At 35.7% G+C, this 23,872-nt stretch overlaps 1 protein-coding gene across 1 annotated transcript in view; it reads right to left on the minus strand.

Moving 5' to 3' along the window:
- Positions 1-23,872, minus strand: part of SUGCT (succinyl-CoA:glutarate-CoA transferase) — an 866,747-nt gene that overhangs the window by 827,403 nt on the left and 15,472 nt on the right. Inside the window, exons 2-6 of the mRNA XM_019710224.2 lie at positions 22,577-22,628; positions 21,919-21,992; positions 11,649-11,734; positions 11,062-11,112; positions 4,316-4,436 (exon numbers count right to left, since the gene is read on the minus strand). Coding sequence (XP_019565783.2) covers positions 4,316-4,436; positions 11,062-11,112; positions 11,649-11,734; positions 21,919-21,992; positions 22,577-22,628 — 384 coding nt within the window. The remainder of the gene's footprint in view (positions 1-4,315; positions 4,437-11,061; positions 11,113-11,648; positions 11,735-21,918; positions 21,993-22,576; positions 22,629-23,872) is intronic.

Below are 23,872 nucleotides of genomic sequence, written 5' to 3' on the forward strand. Positions count from 1 at the left end.
AAAAAATAAAAAAATAAAACATTGATTACCAAGAATATCAAACTTTTAAAAAAGAGATGGCCCTTGCTTTATATACACACAAACTCATGACTCATAAATGACCTTTGCTTCCAAAAGAATCTGTTGAAATTTAGACTCCCTGATGAGCAAATTTTTTGGTGACTCCCACCATTGCAAATATGATTAACAACAAATGAAAGAGAATAGCAAAAATATATTTTTCTCAACTAAAATTGTTCAGTGTCTTGTAATCACAAAGTCCATGTCATCACTTAACAGTGATATATGTCTAAGAATGGAAAGCACAGAGGCACTTAATATTAAGTCAAGAAGCCTAAATTTTAAACCCATCTGCTATTACATAGCTGTGTCACTTTAGGTACTGTAGCTATTCTAGACCTGTTTCCTAATCAGGAAATAAAGGAGACGGTATTTACTATATGGGTGTTTTTCTAATGATTGTGTGTAGATGCAGAAGATTATAGAATTATGAGAGTTGCTTTTTCAGACTACACATGCCTCTCTCCATCACCCCTTTATTCCCCCAGTCCTATCATTTAAAAGCATATGATACCCCCATTTTCCCCTTAGCTGAGAACTTCTGAATTATATAATCTATCTCCTAGGCTCTTTGCCACACTAAAATGTTAATGCAGGATTTGAGAACTGAAAGAAAAGAGAGATTCTCCCATCACAAGCCATGGCCCAGAGGAGCTTTGGACTCTAACCACAGTTAGGTACAGATGTAGAACTTTGGGAAGTGTGAGACTTCCCATTCTACTTGGCTTGGTGATGTGATAAAATGCATTGTCATTCCCAATCTTCACTCTTCTCAGAATCCATGTCCTTTGCCATGCGACTTTGTAGTTCCTGCCACTAGAGTAGAATATATTTCATCACCCAGTGGTATTGGGCTTGGTCATGTGACTTTCCTCCATTAGCAGATGTGATGTAAGCAGAGGCTTTACCCTTGCTTGTGAGAACGGGCTTCTTCTCTTGTGCTCCTGCCTTTCACTAGGAGGAGAATGGGCATTGGGCAGCCACTGATCTGAGGGGCATGAGACACAGAGCAGACCAGGCCCCAGCCTACAACTCGGAGCCAAACCTGATCAGTCTAGATCCACAGAAACCCAGCAAACCCACAGTCATGGGAATGAGAATATTTATTGTCATATATGATTTTGCATTTGTCATATATGCAGTATTTTTATGGTAAGAGGGCAATTCAGAAGGTAATATTTTACCTATTTTAATATTTTAGACCTCAGAATTTCCATTGGACTGCAAGATTTTAAGGAAAACTCCCTGTCTCACATATTGATAGTGACACAAAAATGAAAGTGTGATTACAGATCTATCAAATAGTACATACAGAAAGAGTCAAATCTAGTGCCCAAGGCATCTGCTATGTACAGAGCCTGTGTCTCGTGCTCACTCAGTAGAGAAGTTAACAATCGCTAGGCTCCTCATCATCTAAAATAACAACAAGCAGTGACACTTTGCAGTTCCAGCTTTAAAATACCACTACACGATAATTACATTGTGAAAAGCACCATTTATACTAACATAGTATGTCATAGTCAAAGTATCAAAATATCTCAACCTGAATGCACAGAAACAGTATTTTGATAGTTATTATTTTATGAGTAATAAATACTTTAAGATAACATGTTTTTGTGGCTTTTATAGTATAACAAGATTTATACATAGCTATGTATTTTAAGATAAATTTATTGAACTATAAGGAGGAAAATGTTTGCTTAGTTCCTTTTTAAAACCTTTTTAAATGTACTAATTCCCCTTCTTGCCTTAGGAAAAAACCTAACGCATAACGACAATACCTGAATATTTACTTCATGGTGCAGGCTCTTTTGATACCTTACAGTAATGATCACTGTATAGAGCCATGGACAAACTGTAGAAGAAATAACAGATTAGGCCACCTATGCACTAACCCCAGGCTATCCTCTGAAAGTTTATTTGGAAAATGTGAACATAATATTTACAGCTCGGTATTATCTCCAAAAAGTGGACTGCACACAAAAATAGCAGCTATTAAAAACTCTTTAATCAAGTTCTGCTTATTTATTCACTGATTCAAGAAACTCCCATTGAGTCCCTACCATGTGCTCTGCACTGTGTGTAGAACTGAGAATAAACAGGGTAGTGGAGAAGACAGGCAAATAGAGAGGCAAATACAAAATGTGACAGAGAACACCCCACCCAATCTTCAAGGACCAACAAAGGCTGCACAGAATGACCTCCACGGCGAGAGCTAAAGGACAAAGAGTCAGCAGGTGTGATTGGAGAATAGAGTTCCAAGTAATGGAACGTGACGTGGAAAAGCTCTGAAGTGAAAGGCAGCACGGTGAATTCAGGAGCTGCAAGTCATTACGGTCTATACACGCTTTATATTCCAGGCCCTTCTGCTTAAACGTCTACACTTTAAAGCTTAAACTGTCTGTAAAAATAGACACTTTCTTCACTTGGCTTCCAGGAGGTTCTCCTCCCACCTCACTGACAATTCCTTCTCAGTCTTCACTGTTTTCTTGTCAGCTCCCAAACACCTAGTCATTGGAGGGTATCAGGCTGCACCGCTCGGACTCTCCTTTCTCGGTCTACATTCGCTCTCTAAATGGTTTCAGCCAGGCTTCAAATACCATCTAGCTGCTCACAGCTACCAAACTTTACATCTCCCTTCAACTCTCAAGCCATATCCCTTACTTTACATCTCCACCTGCATATCTAACAGGCATCACAAGGTGAGTCACACTTCTTAAGGGACTTCTAAACTTTCAAAACCAAACTTTTAACATTTTCCCTACCAAAACTTCTTTCTACAGTCTTACTCAACTCAGCAAATAGCAATTCCATTCTTCTGATTGCTCAGGCCATGTGTACTCTTTCTCTGCTACCACATCTAATCTTTCTGCAAATCCTATCCCCTTTACCTTGGAAACATATTCAGAATCCAGTCACCCTTCAACTACTTCCACCACGATCACCCTAATTCAAGCAACCATCACTGCTCGTCTAGAACATTTCAATCGCTTCGTAACACGTAGTTCTTCCGTCTGCAGCCTTGTTCTCTACAGTTTGTTCTCAACACGGTAGCTAGAGTGATCCTTTTAACAATATGTCAGGTCACATCACTCCTCTACTCAAACCCTCTGGTAGCTTCCAATCTTACTCAGAGTAACAGTCAAATTCCTGAAAAGGCCCTTTAAGATCTTGCTAACCAACATCGCCTAACTTTCTCCCCTTAGATTCCCCCTCACCCAGGCTGCTTGTCATTCCTGCTTGTTCTCAAACATGCCCCACACATTCCTACCTCAGGTCCTTTGCACTTACTGCTCCTCCTCTGTCAATATCTATACGACTCACTCCTTTACTTCATTCAGGTCTCTGCTCAGATGCCACCTTATCAATGAAGGCTTTTCTCACCTCCCAGTAAAAAATAGATCCTCTTCACCCCATCCCCTTGCCCTGTTTTATTTCTCTCATTAGTCTTTAAAACTACCAAACTCAAGTTCAAAAACAAAAAAAATGTGTATTTATTTATTGATTGATTACCTGTCTCCCTACTCTAGAATGTAAAACTCCTTGCGAGCACGGATATGGTTTGCTCATTGCTGTATCCCAGAACCTTAGAACAATGCCCGGCAGATAACAGGCCTGCAGTAAGTATTTGGTGAATGAATGAATGAAGACTGAAAATATTATGAATTTTTCTGACAAAAACTATTAAGGTAACTTTCAATTTTCAGAGCCACCTCATCACATCCCTAACTAATAGTTATGTGCTTATAAAATATGTAAAACTAATGAATATGATGACTGTTTTTTCCCTTTGGCCTAAACACATACACAAACACACATATATGAGGTTCAATATAAGGGCTGAACAATCTGGAAGATGTTGTAGCACTTTCTTCCTTCATGTGGCTTAGCACTTTTGAATATATTGAAGGAATATGCTGAGTTCCTATGTTATCATAAGTTCGCTAACATTTCAACTGCAATTCTATATATGAGTTAATAACAGTATTTTGCATATGTTTGCAAAATAGCAATTTAAACAGTTGGCAAAAATTATAGGCCGATAACTCACAAAAATATAATTTACCAATAAATACATGAAAAATATTCATTTAGGTTAATGTTCTTTAATGGTTAATTTTCAGCAACCTAAAATGCCTTTGGAGGAGAGGGAGAGCAGAACAGCTTCAAGAAAACCAACACTAGTAAGAGGTTTCTTATAGACCAAGAAAACCAGAAACTGGAAACCCGCCCTCTGAGAGTGGGACTGCCATACCTGTGATGGAGCAGTACACGACGTGTGGGGCGATCCTGTCTATGTCTGCATACCCCAGGCCCAGGGCGGACAGTTTGCCCGGGACATAGTTTTCCACAAATACATCGCAAATAGCTGCAAGCTGAAGGAAGAGGTAAAGATGAGTCAGACTCCACAAAGGACCTCCAAACTTTCAACAAATCCCCACATTCTAGAATTCTAATTTCAGTAAACACAACTGACACTCACTTTTGTAATAGTCCATAAAAATCACAGGAAAAGTAAAATTACAAAGTAGAATTAGATCAACATAAAGGTGCTGGTCAACTACTTGAGGTATTACTGCCAATAAAACCATGGCTATTAAAATTTTCAGTAAATACCATGGTATTAAATGGATTTTGATTATCTGAAATGTAAGAAATATCTAGGTTACATGGTCCAAATATATTTTCAGAAGGTTAGGTAGAAAAATTAGAATATAAGTATATAATAAAATATATGAAAAACATCTTTTTAAACCCTTTATAAAAAACTAAATATAATGTTTTTACTACTCTTCATCCTTATTAACTGATGTTACTCATTACAACATGCACATATAGGCACTTAACACATGTAAACGTGATTCTGAAATGTTTTCATACTTTTCAGATGCTTTCTTTCCAAAAAGTTTTAAATCTAACAAACCATTTTTGAAAAACTATTAAACTATAACCCAGTGAATCAGTAACTGTCTGAAACAAGACATAGATTTTGATTCCGAGATCACTGCCATAGGAATTAGAGGACAATGAACCATTGAAAACCTTAATCTTAAAATTCTTTTCAAAATTTCAATTGTGACTACGTGTCTTTTATAGTCTTTTTAAGTCATCACATAAATTATTCTAGGTCACCCAGAGAAATTCATTACAGTAATTCTTGAACACATCCAAGTACCTAATAATTATTTATCAAAAATTTTAATAGCCATATTGACATAGGTGTAGATACATTCACAAACATGCAACTAATGCAAAAGAATCAGACTCTAGATCAGGGGTGGGCAAATTCTTTCCATAAAAGGTAAAATAGTAAATAGTTCAGCCTTTGCAGGCCACACAGATCACCTATCACACATTCTTCTTTATTTTCCTTCAACAATCTTTGAAAATATAAAATCCACTCTTACTCCATGAGCCATACAAAAATAAACCTGATTTGGCCCACACAGTTTGCCAACCTCTGCTCTAAATGGAAAAGGTTGAAGTAACATAAACTTTAAATGGAAACACATAAATAGCTTGAGTGCTGGTGTATTACTGTGTCACCAAATTTGGAGTGTGTATATGGAATTTCCTGACTTAACCAAGTTTGGGATGAAAGGGGGAAATCTTAGGAGACATTTCAAGGAAATAAAGAAATAAGCTGTCATCCTCAAGATCACCTGAAACTGAGGCACCAGAACCAGGTGACCACCTGCAGAAGAGGAATGATAAATGTATTAAGATACAGACAGAGACAGAAAAGTTTAAGTATGCACCCCAAATCTCAAGCCATATAGGTATCCTTTCCAAATTTCAGGTGCCAATTAACATTGAGCTGCTTCTCCTATGGGCAAACTCCATGGCAGTATGCTATGGGAGAGTCCCAATAAAGGTGCACTTATTAATGATTCTACCAAGTATTGCTTGGGGGTTTGGACAGAGGGCAGATTTTAGTATTACTAAAACACAAAGCTACAGTTACACATCACTTTATTCTACAAATTTCTTTGTACCTCTATTTACTACTTATAGGGCACTCCTTCAAGCACTAAAGAAAACAAACTACATCAGACACATCTAGGCTTCTACACTGGTCATATGACCCAGCAATTTCACTCCTGGCTATAATCAAAAACAGCGACTCAAAGAGATACTTGTATGTAAATGTTCATAGCAGCATTATTCACAAGAGCCAAAAGGTGGGCACAACCTGTGTCCATCAACAGACAGATGTATCCATAAAGTGGAATATTGTTCAGCCATAAAAAGTAAAAACATAATAGATGAAACTTGAAAAGATTATTATGCTAAGTGAAATTAATCAGACAGAAAACTAGAAATGTTGTATGATTTCACTCATGAAATATCCAGAATAGGCAAATTCAGAGACAGAAAGTAGATTAGATATTATCAGGGGCTTGGGGAGAGGGAAATGGAGTTATTAGAGAGTTACTACATAATGGATAAGAGTTTCTACCTGGGGTGATGAAACACTTTAGAAATAGTAGTGATGGGTTGTACAACATTATGAATGTAATGCCATTAAATTGTAAACTTAAAAATAGTTAAAATGGAAAGTGTCATATTATATACATTTTACCACAACAAAAACGAATTTTTTAACTACATAGGGCATTTGTATATTTAGACTTCTATGGAATCTTACAACACATCTCAATCCTCATAAAGTATTCAGATGGACCACAAACAAAATCACTGTTTCAATAAGACAAAAATATAGATATAATGAATAACCTATGCTAACAGAAAGTATTCTAAATATCTCAATTAACCAAAAAAAAGATTAAAAAATAATATACATGGTATTATCTCATGTTTTGGGGGGGAAATTGGTACACAAGGGTATAAAGAGATGTGATATGATACACTAAAATATTAATCTTTTTGCCCATGAACAGACATTGCTTGTGCAACAAGAAAAAATTTTAATTAAAAATGTGTTCAGAGTTCCATGTAGTCTGACTCTACAACGTTATTTAAAAAAATATGGAAAAGTTGAGTTTAAGAGCTAAAGATTTCTACTGATAAAGATGCCCAGTAGTTATTTATGATACCCAAGAACTGAATATGCATGCATTAATATTTATTGATAAAATATTCCTGGAAAAGCATATAGGGAAGAAATTATTCTATTTTCCAATTTATAAATATTTATTTTAAATAAGTAAAAACTAGCCACTTAATAGATTCTGATTCTTCGTGAGTTTGTCATTCAACATATTCTCTCTTCCTCTCTGTTTCAGGACATTCGCCCATTTCAAGATCATGTACTTGTATGTCCCCTATAGCTTTAGTAAAGTCATTCATAAAAATTCAAAACAGTGCTAAATTCAGAGTCATCAGAAAACTTTCTCTGAGTTATACTGATCTCTACGCTATCTCTAAGTCTTATACAACTCAACTGCTTCAGCGGAGACCAAAAGTTTATTGCATTCCCCTGACACAATAAGCTACTAGGAAATAAACTGAGAAAAAAAATACTGGTTTCGGGCCGGCCCGGTGGCTCAGGCGGTTGGAGCTCCGTGCTCCTAACTCCGAAGGCTGCCAGTTCGATTCCCACATGGGCCAGTGGGCTCTCAACCACAAGGTTGCTGGTTCGACTCCCGCAAGGGATGGTGGGCTGCGCCCGCTGCAACTAGCAATGGCAACTGGACCTGGAGCTGAGCTGTGCGCCTCCACAACTAAGACTGAAAGGACAACAACTTTAAACTGAACAGCACCCTCCACAACTAAGACTGAAAGGACAACAACTTGACTTGGAAAAAAAGTCCTGGACGTACACACTGTTCCCCAATAAAGTCCTGTTCCCCTTCCCCAATAAAATCTTAAATAAAAAAGTAAAAAAAATGCTGGTTTCCAGTTTTACTGGTCATCACCTCTCCTTCACCTAGGAGGTCACAAATTACCTAATAATCTATTCTAGAATTTTGCCCAGAATAAAAACAAGCACAATTTTGCATGAGTTACAGAATGCACCATCTTTTTCTTTCTAAAAGGGAGTAAAAAAAAATAAATCTTCCTTCCAGTGACAGAGTAAATAAGAACTAGAATCAATTTGAAATATAGAGTACCTGATTCTGAGTTCTCTTCAGAATATAATTTAGGAACAGAATGGATGAGCAAGGTAAGAAATAGAGGTGAAAGATATGATAATAATTTAACATTTATGAGTGAAAAAAATCATAAAATAATTTTTAAATGTTATATCGAAGAATATCCTTACTCATAGGAGATGTATTCTGAAGGATTTAAGAGCAAAGTTTCATAACACTTCCCACTTACTTTTGAGTAGTTCAAAATACACACATAAACACAAATATATATATATATATATATATACATATGTAAATAAGCAAATATAGGAAAATGTTAAAATTGTTGCATCTAGGGATAGGGTAAATGAGAGCTGATTATTATACTGTCTTTCAACTTTTTTATATTTGAATTTTTCATAATAAAATGTTGGAGGAAAGTAAAACCTATGACATTGCTCTGTGGACCATTATACATGCACACAGTATGGATATTTTGTGTCAACTAATTAACATGGAGAAATATTTAAAATACAGACAACATGTTGCAAAGTTATCAAATCATATTGTCATGAAAATACCAGGCTCCACACAGATTTTCTAAGCTAAATTTTATTTTTCAGACAACATATTTTTGGTTAACCTAGTTGACAAAGGAGTCATATTTTTTGGAACCCTCATGCATCCAGCTGATTGCTTTGTATAACACTTTGGAACGGTTTCTATAAACTAGACTCATTTTATTAGCAATCATAGCCACCAAGGTCTGAATGCAGAGGTTGTTTTGCTATTCTTAAGGCCAAAAAAGAAATACACGCCATAAAGAATAAAAAGACTAGGCAAAAGTAATTTTTCTTCTGGGCAGTAAGATATATAACTTAGGAATAAAATAACCAACTAAAAATCATAGACATGAATAATGTCTCCAGACAATCTAAGTTTAATATGAGTTGAAACGTACTTTACTGTTATCAATCAGACATGAGGAGAAAGCAAGCCCACAATGAAACTTGATTTAAAATTGTTATAGTCTGGTGGAGGACACTGGCAGGATCCAAGGAGAGTGAAAAGGAAGTCCCAGCAATTTATTTATTTTGGTCATAATTATACCTGTAGGCCTAAAATATTCAAATGTACACTGATATCTTACCATGTTTCCCCAAAAATAAGACCTAGCCAGACCATCAGTTCTAATGCGTCTTTTGGAGCAAACATTAATATAAGACCCAGTCTTATTTTAATATAAGACCTGGTATAATATAATATAGTATAATATAACATAACATAACATAACATAACATAACATAACATAACATAACATAATATAACACCAGGTCTTATATTAATTTTTGTTCCAAAAGACACATTAGAGCTGATGGTCCAGCTAGGTCTTATTTTCGGGGAAACACAGTAGTAATAAGAGTTATGAATTCCACCTAACACTGCCTCATCAAAAAGCCCTACTGAAATTGTAAAGTATTTGCTCAATCAAATCTGAAACCTTGACTATTCAGGATAAAGTATCAGAATGTCCTGAAAAGAAAGCGAAGAAGCAGAAACTGTGAACATTGAAGATGAAATTGAGAACAGAAAGAGAAGAATTAAGAAAAGAACAATCTCTTAGATAAAACACTACGACTACTACTACTACTATTACGACTACTACTAATAATAATAATAACTACTGAGAAGATAAAAAAAAGGACCTGAAAATGAAGACAGTGGGAGTTGGGTTGAGGTGAGAGTAGCCACTATAGAAAAACAGAGCAGGGGTACAATAAAATGAAGAACAATTTAGAAAAATCAAGCTAAGTTTCAACTGAAAAAGAAAAAAAAATACTAAATTATGCTATAGAAAAGAGATAGGAAAAAACACAGTAAGATCAGGACAATCATCAAGCTTTGGGTTCAAAACATATCTAGTAAACAAAAATTCTAAATTTGCTGGATTGATCCAACAGAACCAAAATGGATGGTCATGGATTCTCATCTTAATAAGTTATCTTTCAATCAGCCAAACAGAAAGGAAAGTAGCAACAGAATAATGATATCAAAGTTAATGATTTGGTATAAAACAAATTTTGGGATTTGGTTCTCTAATCAAATAGACATATATACATTAGATTACATTTTAAACTTTAACAAGGATGGCAAATAAGTTTTATCTCACTTGATGAATCCGACTTCATGTGCATCAGAAACAATAACAATAATGACTATTTAATGAGTGTTGACTATGGCAGGCACTCTCCTACACATATTAATTCAATTCTAACAACAACCGTAAGTAGGTACTATTATTATCCCCATTTTACTGAAAAGGAAACAGAGTCATAAAGAACTTAAGTAACCTGCCTGAAGTCACATAGCTAATAAATAGAGAAGGGACTTGAATCTGAGCAGTGGAATGCAAGGTATGCCCCAAACCATTGTGTAATCCTGCCCCTGAAGGAAAGATGATAGATCAGGTCTGGACATACCGGCCATCTGAATGTTAAAAAAAGCTTTGGGTTCTCACATGATGTGTTACCCAGGGTCCAAATTCCAGCTCTTCCTTCCCTTTACTAGATATGTGATCTTTAGAGCATAACTTAAGCCCCATAAGACTCATTTCCCTGCTGTGAAAATGAGGATTCTAATACCTCATTCACAAGTCAAATTCTGAAGATTTGAGGAGATAATCTAACTAACGTGCCCAAGCCTATGATTGGATATAGTGTAGGCACCCAGTAAATGGTAGCTAGTACTACAATTGGACACCCTCATGGAGAAACATGATACACAATATACAAGAAATTATAAAGAAAATTATACTTACTGTAAAAGTAAACTTAAATTCTACAATGGCATTTACAGCAAAATTACAGATTGTCAATGAAATAAAATTTATAACACTTTTACTGCGAGGTTCAAATCCGTAATTACAACCCAGGTGGTAAGAGGCCCTCCATCGAGCATACTGTACCTCTTTGATGATTTTCACCCCATTTGGATCCTTGATATTAACAGCTATACTCTAAAAATTAAAATATATATGTTAAAATGGTATCATAAAGTTTTTTCTTTATTACTGACAGTTCAACAAGGGAGCCATTCATATCATAGATTCTCCCCTAAAAGCAAATGTATTTTCCTCCCAAAGGAACATTTAAATCATCTTTACTGATTTTATTTGCAATTTAGATGTTACACTGTAGCAAGGATTATAGTAAAAATTCTTCAAATAATAATACCAAATATTAGGCAATTACTACCATTCTCCAAAATAATGACAAACGTAAAACACCATTTAACGATTTTAATAAAACTATTTCCATTATAAAACCATTATAAAGTCTCATGAAATGTTTTAAGTTAGTAGAGAAGGAAGATTAGTAAAAGCTCTGTTGTTTCTATTTGGTAACTGGTGAAAGAATAAAATTTCACCTTATGTGAAATATTAGTTACATCTACAAAAAGTGTGCAAACAAACAAGGATGATATCAAAAGTTTCATCATTACAAGAAAATTACATAAAGAAAGCAAAAGAAACAAAAGGAATGATAGTCTTACTTTTTTATTTCTGTTTACACTGAGAAAATAAGTACTTTCTGTCCCCACAAAAGGTGGCCCCCAAGTTCGTGTATCATCACCAGCTCCTGAAAATAATATGAGCTATTAATTTTTAATTCTAAAACATCATGAGACATTTCAAACCAACAGGCTCACTCATCATATATGTACATTCACAGATGCCTGAACAAAATCTACTCAATTCAGTGGAATTAAAAACCTAGAGGAGGCCATAGGAGCGAGTCGACTGTCCAAAATCTTAACCTGTTCACGTTAATCACTAAATCCCTCCTAAATCCTCCTTCACTGAAATCCATCCCTGAAAATCAAAATTCAGAAAGTAATGTCCTACTGGCAATCTTCAGATTTCATTAATGGCAAGTTTGGGGTGGGAGGGGGAATTACTCTGTTTTTGGCAAGCAAGTCAGTCAGCCCTTTCTAAGTGTTTCTTGGTATTAAATATGCAAAGAAAATGTTGAGTCTACAGAAGATGCTTGTTAAATACTATTTAAATCAGAATAATGATCAGTTAGGCTTCATAATAAAATGGCATCTGAGCCTAGGTATAGAACAATGATACACAAATTGTAAAAAAAATTCTGTTTAGGATTTTTATGTGTTCATCAGAGATATTGGTCTGCAATTTTCTTTTTTGTGTTATCCTTGCAAGTTTTTGATATCAGAGTAATCTTGGCCTCATAAAATGAGTTAGAAAATAATGCCACTTCTTCAATTTTTGGAAGAGTTTGAAAAGGAGAGCTATTAAATCTTCTTTGAATGTTTGGTGGAATTCACTAGTGAAGCCATCTGGTCCTGGATTTTTGCTTTTGGGGAGGTTTTGGATGATTGTTTCAATTTCCTGATTGTTGATCAGTCTATTTAGATTTTCCAGTTCTTTGTGATTCAGTCTACGAAGATTATATATTTCTAAGAACTTGTCCATTTCTTCTAGGTTGTTGAATTTGGTGGCATATAGTATTTCATAGTATTCTTGTACAGTCCTTTGTATTTCTGTGGTGTCCATCATAACTTCTCCTCTCATTTCTGATTTTATTTGAGTCTTTTCTTTTTTCCTTAGTGAGACTAACCACACGTTTATCAAGTTTATTAATCTTTTCAAAGAACTAGCTCTTTGTTGCTTTAATGTTTTCTATTGGCTTTTTGTTTTCTATTGTTTAATTCTGCTCTACCTTTTATTATTTCCTTCCTTCTACTGATTCTGGGCCTCATTTGTTCTTTTTCTAGTTCATTAAGATGAAATGTTAGTTTATTTGAGCTTTTTCTTCTTTCTTGAAATAGGTCTGTAATGATATAACTTCCCTCTTATTACCAATCTTGTTGTATCCAAAAAATTTTGACATGTCGTATTGTTATTCTCATTCTTTATGTATCTTTTGATCTCTTCTTTTATTTCTTCTTTGACTGAGTCATTGTTTAGTAGCATGTTGTTTAAGCTCTATCTATTTGTGGTTTTTCCCTCTTTCTTTTTGCAGTTGATTTCAAATTTCAAAGCACTGTGGTTGGAGAATATGATTGATATGATTTCAGTCTTCTTAAATTTGATGAGGTTAGTTTTATGTTCCAGCATATGGTTTATCGTTGAGAATGTTCTATGTGCACTAGAGAAGAATGTATAATCTGGTGTTCTGGGATGAATGGTTATGTAAACATTGATTATGTCTATTTAGTCTAATAAATCATTTAAGGCTGATATTTCCATATTGATTTTCTGTGTAGATGATCTATCCATAGCTGCCAATGGGATATTTAGGTCCACTATTTGCACTTTCGTCAGTGTGAATAATCTATCCAAAGCTATCAATGGGATATTTAGGTTCCCTCATATAATTGTGACTTTTGTCACAATAAAAAAAGTTTCTCCCTTTAGTTCTGTTAGTAATTGCTTTATATATTTTGGTGCTCCTAGAATGGTTGCATATATATTGACAAGTATTATATTTTCTTGATATATTGTCCCCTTTATCATTATAAAATGTCCAGCTTTATCTCGTTACCTTTTTTACCTTGAAATCTATTTTATCAGATATAACCATATATGTATGGGCATATAATTTTTGACAAAGAAGCCAAAAACATACAATAAAAAAGAGAGCCTCTAAATAAATGGTGCTGGGAAAATTGGAAAGCCACATGCAAAAGAATGAAAATAGACTACTATTTCTCACCATACATAAAAATTAACTCAACATGGATCAAAGACCTAAATATAAGACCTGAAACAACAAAATATATAGAAGAAAACACAGGTACTAAATTTATGAACTGTGGTCTTAAAGAGGAATTTATGAATTTGACCTCAAAGGCAAGGGAAATAAAAGCAAAAATAAATGAATGGGACTACATAAAACTAAAAAAGCTTCTGCACAGGAAAAGAAACCATCAACGAAACAAAGAGGCAACCAACTGAATGGGAGAAGATATTTGCAAACTACACCTCCAATAAGGGTCTAATATCTAAAATATATAAAGAACTCAAACAAATCAACAACAACAACAACAACAAAATCCAATTTAAAAATGGGCAGAGGACACGAACAGACAGTTCTCCCAAGAACTGTCAGACAGTTCTCCCAAGAAGGCCAACAGATATATGAAAAGATGCTCAACTTCACTAGCTATTAGAGAAATGCAAATCAAAACCACAATGAGATACCACCTCTCGCACCTGTTACAATGGTTATTATCAACAAGATAAGAAATAACAAGCATTGGAAAGATTGTAGATAAAATGGAACCCTGATACACTGCTGGTGGGAATGTAAATTGGTACAGCCACTATGGACAACAGTATGGAAGTTCCTTAAAAAAATTAAGAACAGAACTATTTTATCAGCCAGCAATCCTACTTCTGGGTATCTACTTGAAATTTTTGAGAATATTTACCATAAAGGTATATGTACCCCTATGTTCATTGCAGCATTACTCATCGTAGCCAAGACATGGAAACAACCTGTCCTTCAATGGATGACTGGATAAAGAACATGTGGTACATATATACAACAGAATACTACTCATCCATAAGAAAAGATGAAATACTGCCATTTGCAATAACATGGATGGATCTTGAGAATATCACACTAAACGACGTAAGTCAGACAGAAAAGGTCAAGAATATGACTTCGCTCACATGTGGGATATAAAACAGAAAGCAACAAACAAACAAGACAAACAAACAAAAACTCATAGACACAGACAGCAGTATGGTGGTTACCAGAGGGAAAATGGGTAGTGGGGAGGTAGAAGAAGGTCAAGAGAGTCAAATATACGGTGACAGAAGGAGACTGGACTTTGGTGTTGAATACACAATGCAATTTACAGAGGATGTATTACAGAATTGTCCATTTGAAACTTACATAATCTTATTAATCAATTTCACCCCAATAAATTCAATAAAATAAAAAAGGTCTGTAGCAACAAAAAATCAGAAAAGGCAAAATAAGTTACTGATTAGCAAATTCAGTTAATTTGGAATACTATCTTAGAATAAAATTTCAGTTTTCCAGGTCTTGCTTCAAAATAAAAGTTTAAAAACATCAAAAAATAGGGTATTTTAATCTAGACATCTACTTCAAGTAATTCTGAAATGTATTTGTATTTGATTCAAAGACAGAAAGAATTACAGAAAAAAGTTTTCTTGCACAATAAACAACTGGCAAAAAACAGATAGAACTCAGAAAATGAATCAATAATTAAATGCATCACTTAAGAATTTCCTAAGTTCAGATTAAATATTGAGGTAAGAAACTAATCACTATATATGTGATTACACTTGAAGAATCTATCACTAGCCCCCCAAAAGAGAATTTGTGAATGTAAGTTAAAGCCTAAATTTCAATCTCATTTTAATGATATACCGTGTTTCCCCAAAAATAAGACCTAGCCAGACCACCAGCTCTACTGCGTCTTTTGGAGCAAAAATTTATATAAGACCTGGTCTTATTTTAATATAAGACTAGGTCTATAATATAATATAATATAATATAATATAATATAATATAATATAATATAATATAATATAATATAATACCGGGTCTTATATTAATTTTTGCTCCAAAGACGCATTAGAGCTGATGGTCCAGCTAGGTCTTATTTTGAGGGAAACACAGTACCTAATCTATTAGCCCTCTGAAATAGACAAAGAAAAATAGATGCAGCCTTTTGGAAAACACAACCAGTGACTAAAATGGACTCATTTATTTAAGAAAAAAAAAAACTCACAAGAGAAAGAAGACACAGGACAGAGGAAAAAGAAGCATTAATTCTAATGGGAGATGAACCCATAACAACACAAAGCAATAAATGGTAAGTATCAAACAAAATAGCATGTTCAAAACATCTGGGGGAAAAAAAAACTCCAAGAGCCCACACAGGGAATCTTCCAGCAGGAAACCAGCAGAGGCCTCATGGAAAATGTATGTGTGAATCTGGATCTTCAAGATTAAACAGGACCTCTCACAGTCAAGAGAAAGTCCAGACACTTCCATTATTTTGCAGTTCCCAACACATTAAAAAAAAAAATTTAATGAAGCAATGCCAAGATAAAGTTAAAATCAAACAGTTTATTTTCAATGTAAGTGTTCATATCTCAGGGAGAGATAATGTCAGAAATCAAAATTAGAGGGCTGTTCGGCTTTCCTGCCCGACCTGTCCTTGGTATACAACCAGGGTTTTAGAGAGGCACAGGATCGATGCCAACGGCACATGACAGGAAATAAACATTAAAGGTCACAAACTGGTAAAATGGGCAAATGGAGAGACATATCTCATTTGACCCACACAAAATTTAAAGTTTTTAACTAGCTGCCATGATTTCAAAATCTGGAGATCTCATATAAAAATTCAGACTGCCTTTCTTAATTGATATTTTAGCACATTCACTCATTCAGCAAATATTTATTGGGCATCTCCAAGGTCACAGACACTGTTCTATGCAGAGCAGACACGGCAGTGAACAAAAGACCAACATGCCTATTCTCATATCCCTGCCTACTAGGGACAACCCTGAAATACCCAGTCTACTTCACTCATTCATGTAACCTACCTGGCCCTGGAGGCATGGAGTTATCACCCAATGACTAAATCTAAAAATAGAAGAACATACTTAAGCTTGATATGCTCTTTGAATACACAAATAATAATAATTTAAGTCCTAAGTCAGAAAACTACAACCAAATTTTATTTAATTATAGAACTCGAGAAGTGGACACAAAAAGTGACTAGTTCTCTACTGAAATTTGAAAATACTGCCAAGTCACTTTTCCTTATATTTGTGTTGAATAACTACCTCAAAACCCAAAATAATTCAATGTATAATAGGAACACTAAAATGTATTGGGCAGGAGAGTCAAGGAAAAGAGAGGAATCTGTGGAAAGAGTGATGAACACCTGCTGGGAACAAAGCTTCATACCAAGTGTACAGCTATGGGACATAATGAAGCCCTAGACGAAGGAGAGTGGCCCTCCATAGAAACAAAAGAATACAAAGGAAAAATAGGCCTAAGTAAATAGGAAATAATTTCTCAAATTAACATAAATACAAATATTTGACCTAGTGATCACCTGAAATAGTGAAAAATTAGATTGGATGCTCTACCTAGGAATGAAAGACCCAGTGATTGAAATTAGAACATGCTGTGGTACTGAAACTGGATAACAACATTGAAATTAGAAGTTTTCTGGAACCTGAAAAAGAAGATGTTCGGCCAGAAAGTTATTCAGCATGTATCCAGCAACAACTAAAAGCAGCAAACAAAACTGACTGGATAAATGAAGCATTATCTCTGGGAAGCAGGATTCATCAGGTTCTTCTACCACCTGGAACCTGATAAACAGAGTCAGATAAATATATAATATATATCCCCCATGCTGATCAGAGGATCTTCTGCTAACTGCTTTGGCCTCCTAAGAAGAGCTACTAGGCAGAAAGCTGAATCTTTCAAATCAAGCCTTCTACATTAAAGGTTTAATCAATATGGTAAATTAAGAAGTTGATGTCATGATAGTCTCTTGTGAGTCTTACAAATACAGGCACACTCTTCAAGGCTAGACCATTTTCACTGACTTGGGAACTCTGTTCCAAATCCACAAGGATTAGATAGTCAAGAATAAATAATGATGCTAATTTTTGAAACCTTCCCCAAAAAACTGCTTGTAGGATGATGTAGGGATATACAGAACACAGACTCTGCCCTTTGAGTGCTTGTTGGAGGAAAGGGGCACACAACATGACACTTTTCTAAGCCACCTGACCAATACTAGCATGAACTGAACACCAAAATGCTAAGAAGGCACCAAATAAAAGTGAGATTGTGTACATAGAATAATTTTATTTGGTGAACAAAGGGGGAAGAATGAATGGGAAAGATGTTAGATGAAAAACATAAAAACAAAGAACTGATATAAGTTTAGGTGTTTTTCCCTCAAAATCTCTAAAATTATAAAATGGGAAAATGTTTCTTTATTAGAAATAGAAAAGAATGACCTAGGTTGGGGTGCGTGGGTTCCTTTTTCTTTTTCTTTTTTTTTAACTATCTCACTGGAACCCCAAATCACTTGTAAAAGGTTTCCTTTTTTACATTGCCAAAATTTAATTTCATAATTATCTGACTTACACCACTGGGCACATCTGCAAAGTTTCTGTGCCTTCTAGACACATAAAAGGTTACTGTGATACCATTAAATATCAGCAGTTGCTTTGCTGTGCTCTGAGTTTATAAGGGTGAAAGGTGATTGTTCAGGAAAATAGAGCAGTCTATTTGCTGTGAGCCAGGCACTAAGACCTCACTCCCATACTCAGTTATAATTCATGACAGTACTGGTGGGGTGCCCTCATCCCTCAATGGAGTGAATGCATCTCCACTGAAGCCTGCTGAGAGCACCCTGCGTCCCCACCCACCATCTGTGCCTTCACTTGCAAGCTTTCTCTCTCTCTCTTGCTCACTCTTTCCTGGGATCTCTTGGTGTTAATATTGTTGAGCTACTACTGCTTTGTAAAGGTGGCTCTTCAAAAGGAAACTGTCATTTAACTAGGGGAAGAGCTGGAAGGAACACATTACAGTGTTGTTTACATCTCATTTAGAAAATGTCAGTTAGGAAATGGACAAAGAAGCAATTGTCTTAAACCAACAGCTGACTCTCAGAGCAAAGGATGCACTGCCAGTCAGCAATTAGTAAGAGGCACCCATGGCCTGAACGTGGTGGGAGGCCAGGGATGCCACACAAAGTGTGTGTGACCATCCAAGTTAATCCTGTTCTGAACCTGAGTTTCAGAGTCTGGAGTCGAATCTGAGAAATGTCTGCCCACTCTCTCCAGTGGCTTGGACCAGCCAGTGGTGTGAGAGCCAACCCAGTGCCCACATGCTGCCCCCATCCGTGATACGATGCCGCCCACTCTGAGAACCAAAGCTAACTGCCCTGGGGCTACCCAAGCCTCAGCTCAAAATGATCAAACCCTGGGCTTTACAGCGCCCTACTTAAACTAGCTGGGGTGACATGTGTGGTGCAAGCTACCTTCTGACATTGAATGAGCAGAGAGGACCCAACCCGCTCTTGGGTTCCTTGTTGAAGGACTTTGACTCCTTTTGCTTCTCTCCTTCCTCTATGTCCTGTTTCTTCCTTTTACCTTCCCCTTATCCTTGCCATTACTTCATCGCACAGTGAGGGACTATGATCAGGCCCACTCCAATCTGTCTCAGTGTAAAGCTTGTGTGGGGCTAAGGAGGGCCAGAATCAGAGCTAAGTGCTTGGATATTCCTTATTAGCTGTGTGACCTTGGATAAATTGCTTTCTCTCTCTGTCTCTGTCTTCTCATTTGTAATTTAGGAATAATAACATCAGCCCATAAGGTTGATGTACAGATTAAATTAACATAGGCAACTGCTCAGAAATGTGCCTGGCACTATGATAAGGGTTGTTAGCATCGTTACATGTTGCATCTCAGTTTCTACCAGGGGCTTCCAGGTGCATGTGAAGAAACTGGCTTAAGTCTGAGCACTAGGAACCTATAAAGAGTAAAACGAGATCATTAGCATAGGTTCAGAGGCAACTACCGTATTTCCCCAAAAGTAAGACCTAACTGGAAAATAAGCCCTAGCATGATTTTTCAGGATGCTGATAAGCCCTACCCCAAAAATAAGCCCGAGTTAAGATCGTCAGCCAGATGGACGCATTTAGTACATCCATTGCAACACACGATGGACATATTGAATTTAAAAATAATAATATTGATATTTAATTATTATAAATAATATTATTAACATTAATACTTAAAATAAGTGATAATATAAATTATAATTAAGTACTTGTAAATACCCAAGCAGGCGCCTTTGGACAAGAAATAAACGCCTATGTAAACAGATGAACTCGAGACTTATTGCCAAATGACAGAGTACAGACACAATGCACGAAAAATGTGTGCACTTGATAACGAACAGACGTGGTTGTGTCTAATATAAATCTTCATAATTCAACATATCATGTGTTGTAACAGACATACTTAATGCACTCGTGTGAAATAAAGAAACGTTTTCTGAATTTTGGTGCCTGCAATTTTTCATCGCTTTTGTGTGGACCATCATTCTTAACTGTCATCATTTTTGTTGCCACTCCTGTCTCGTAAGTCTTCAATTCACACTTGATTTAATGGCAGATTTAAAGGGAATAATATTTTGATCCCCAGACAAGATGAGTGCAAAAAGAAAGAGCTTTTCCATCGAGTACAAGAAAGGAAATGTGGAGGACTCCCGGGGCAAGTATCTTAGGGCTTTCTGCAAAGAGAAGAAGTTGGATCTCCGAGTGGTCCGAAAATGGCGAGCAGAGTACGATAACCTCAGTTAACAGGTAGACGAGGGAAATGCTAAGAAGCGCAAGTGTGGATCAGGTCGGCAACCATTATTTCCTGAGCTGGAAGACATCATCTTTGAATGGACTACTGACAGGAGAGCAAAGGCTTTGGTTGTGCGCAGGGCTAATATTCAAGCATTTGCCCTTGCAATGGCACCACAGTTAGAAATATCCCCAGAAGAATTCAAAACATCACAACATTGGCTGGATGGCTTCCTTCAAGCGTTATGAACTGTCTCTAAGATCGACAACACTGTTCAAGCTGGAAGATACTGAAGTTATTAAACGTGCACTTGCACTCAAGTCCTTTGTTGATGGCATTGACTTTTCTAAATGCCAACTCTCCAACATGATTGCTATGAATGAAACTGCAGTGTTTATGGGCCAAGGATCTCAAATGACAATTGATCAGAGGGGTGCCTCGTCAATCTATATTCCCTCCACTGGTTATAAAAGCGCACGTTACCTGTATTTTGGCAATTCGTCTGGATGGAAAGAAAGTCCCACTTCTAATCATCACTAAGGGCAAGAAAGATAAGGTGAAACATGTTCCAGGCATTTATGTTCTTGAAACCAAAAAAGTCTGGTGCGCACAAGCAGTTATAAGGAAGTGGGTCGATTTAATGCTGCCACTAGTTTTGTGAGGTTGCCAAAGAGGTCTGCTAGTCTGGGATTCAGCCAGCACTCATCGTGCTAAAGACATGAAGAACTCCCTCACAGAGAGAAGATCAAATAATGATTCCCGCAGGAATGACTGCCTATTTGCAGACTCTTGATATTGCAATAAACGAGCCATTCAAGGACCATTTTAGCATGGAACTCAATGACTACACTGAAAATAGAATGGAGAGAAATCAGTGTGGAAACTTTGTGAAGCCTAACCTGCAAGAGGTCGTGACTTGGGTGAAGAATTCATGGGATAAAATCACTGTCAGCTGTGTTGCCAACGCACTATGAGCAGGCTACATGGACAAGAAGTGCTCATTTAAGGAGAGCTCTGTTGCTGGACATGAGAGATTGGGGCCAATGGCTCTACAGGAAATGGAGTCGTAAGAAATTCAAACTGGAATTCAGGGTTTGGAGAGTTATGATGAAGTTCCAGAAGACAACATGACTATATTTGAATAAATGTAGATTTTTGTACATGAATAAATGAATAAATGTAGATTGTTGTACATGAAAAAATAAGACATCCCCTGAAAATAAGCCTTAATGCGGCTTTTGGAGCAAAAATTAATATAAGACCCAGTCTTATTTTCGGAGAAATACAGTAAGGAATGGAGAACAGAAAATAATCATTGCATTTCAATTATTTCCTCATCCCACATATAAGTGCATGGATATTTTTAAAACTATTAAAAACATTTATTAGCTTGTTTCTATGTTTTAAAGGGAGCAATAGCTTTACCTGGTCTTTCCACTTTTATAACTTCTGCTCCAAGATCTCCTAAATTCATAGTAGCAAAAGGTCCCGCCAGTACTCTACAATGTAAACAATGAAAAATTACCATCTTGAAGATTTTTATATCATTTTCTTAATAGTCAATACAGACAGCTCATATAATGCTAGTAAGAATTAAAATCGTTAGAACTGTTCAAAAAACTAATTTGGTCATATGTATAGAGAGCTTTAAAAAGTATATTTATTCCTTTTGGTGCAGTAATTCTACTTCCAGAATTCTATCCTAAGGAAAAAGATTAAAAGATTTCCTGAGACGACTTTTGTAAAAGGAAGACTAATTTATAATAGTGAAATATTGGGGGATGACTAAGTAATTTTGTGACAACTATATAATAAAATAATCTTACATTTTTGTGGGTAAAACTGTAATTTCAATATGGTTCAAATTTTTGTATTTAAAAATTATACACTATAAATATGCAAATTGGAAAGAAATGAATAAATATTATATTAATTGTCCTTTAGAATGATAAAACTACAGGAGGTTTTTTTTGTTTCTTTCCAAACTTTTGATAATAAGCATCCTTTTATAATCTAAAATGTAAATGTTTTTTGAGAGAAGGTAAAAACTCAACAGCCAAAACACAGATAAGCCAATACAAACCTTGTTAGATCCAGAATTTTTACACCCTCCAATGGCTTCACATTGTCAGTATCTGGCAAAACAGAAAATATTTGAAGGGTATCGATTACTAATTTAGAAAAAGATTGCAGAATTCTTTATACTATGTTTTAAGTAATTTCTATTACTACCAAAAAAGTGTTTTTTCTTTACAATATTTCTGCTTTATAAATACAGAAATATTTATATTAATTGACCTGATCCAATTAAGTCAATCACTAAAAATTAAAGCCTCCAATTCCAGATTATTCCCAATTAATTAAGTCCCCAGCTAGAGTTAAGATAGTTTGTCTAGTGAAAAATAAAAAGTGAGAGGAGAGATGGATAGGCTGAGTGAAGAGGATTTTTAGGGCACTGAAAATACTCTGCGTGATACTATAATGCTAGATATGTCATTATACATTTTTCCAAACCCAAGGAATGTACACCACCAGGAGTGAGCCCCAGTGTGAAGTATGGACTTTGGGTGACTATGTCAGTGCATGTCAGTGCAGGTTCATCAGTTGTAACAAAAGTACTCTCTGGTGCAGGATGTTGATAATGGGGGAGGCTGTGCATGGAGGGGGTGGGAGGGAATATACAGGAAATCTCTGTACCGTCCTCTCAATTTTGCTGTGAACCTAAAACTGCTGTAAAAATTTACCATCTTAAATTAATTAATTAATTAATTTTAAAAAGTAAACTAAATAAGAAAAAGTACTAACAACAAAGGCCTCTGCATAGTCTACATAGTACATTTAAACAATATACAATCATATGTGTATTTCCTTTTTCTCTTCACCCATCAGCTTTAAAAATAAGTCGATAGGTCAGTAATTATATCACTACTTCACTAAACATATTTAACATCAAATCACAAAATCAAATTCTAGTCAAATGCCTTACAAAATTTACATCATGATGACTGAGATCAGATTGAACTTTTGGAGAAAAATGATGAAACTACTGGTTCGACACATTTTTTTAACAATAGGCTTCATTTTTTTGGATTTAGTTTTAGGTTCACAGCAAAATCAAGCAGTAAGTACAGAGAATTCCTATGTGCCCTTTTCCCCCACACATGCACAAACTTCCCCCTCTTTCAACATCCCCACCAGAGCAGTCCACTTTTACAGTCGACAAACCTACACTGACACATCATAATCACCCAAAATCCATTACACTTGAATGTTTGGAAAAAAGCATAATGACATGTATTTATCAGTACATCATACAAAATAGTCTAACTGCCCTAAGAATCCTCTGTGCTCCACCTATTTATCACTTCCTTTCCTCTAA

This window comes from Rhinolophus sinicus, linkage group LG09 (genome assembly GCF_036562045.2).
Source record: "Rhinolophus sinicus isolate RSC01 linkage group LG09, ASM3656204v1, whole genome shotgun sequence".
Lineage (NCBI taxonomy): Eukaryota > Metazoa > Chordata > Mammalia > Chiroptera > Rhinolophidae > Rhinolophus > Rhinolophus sinicus.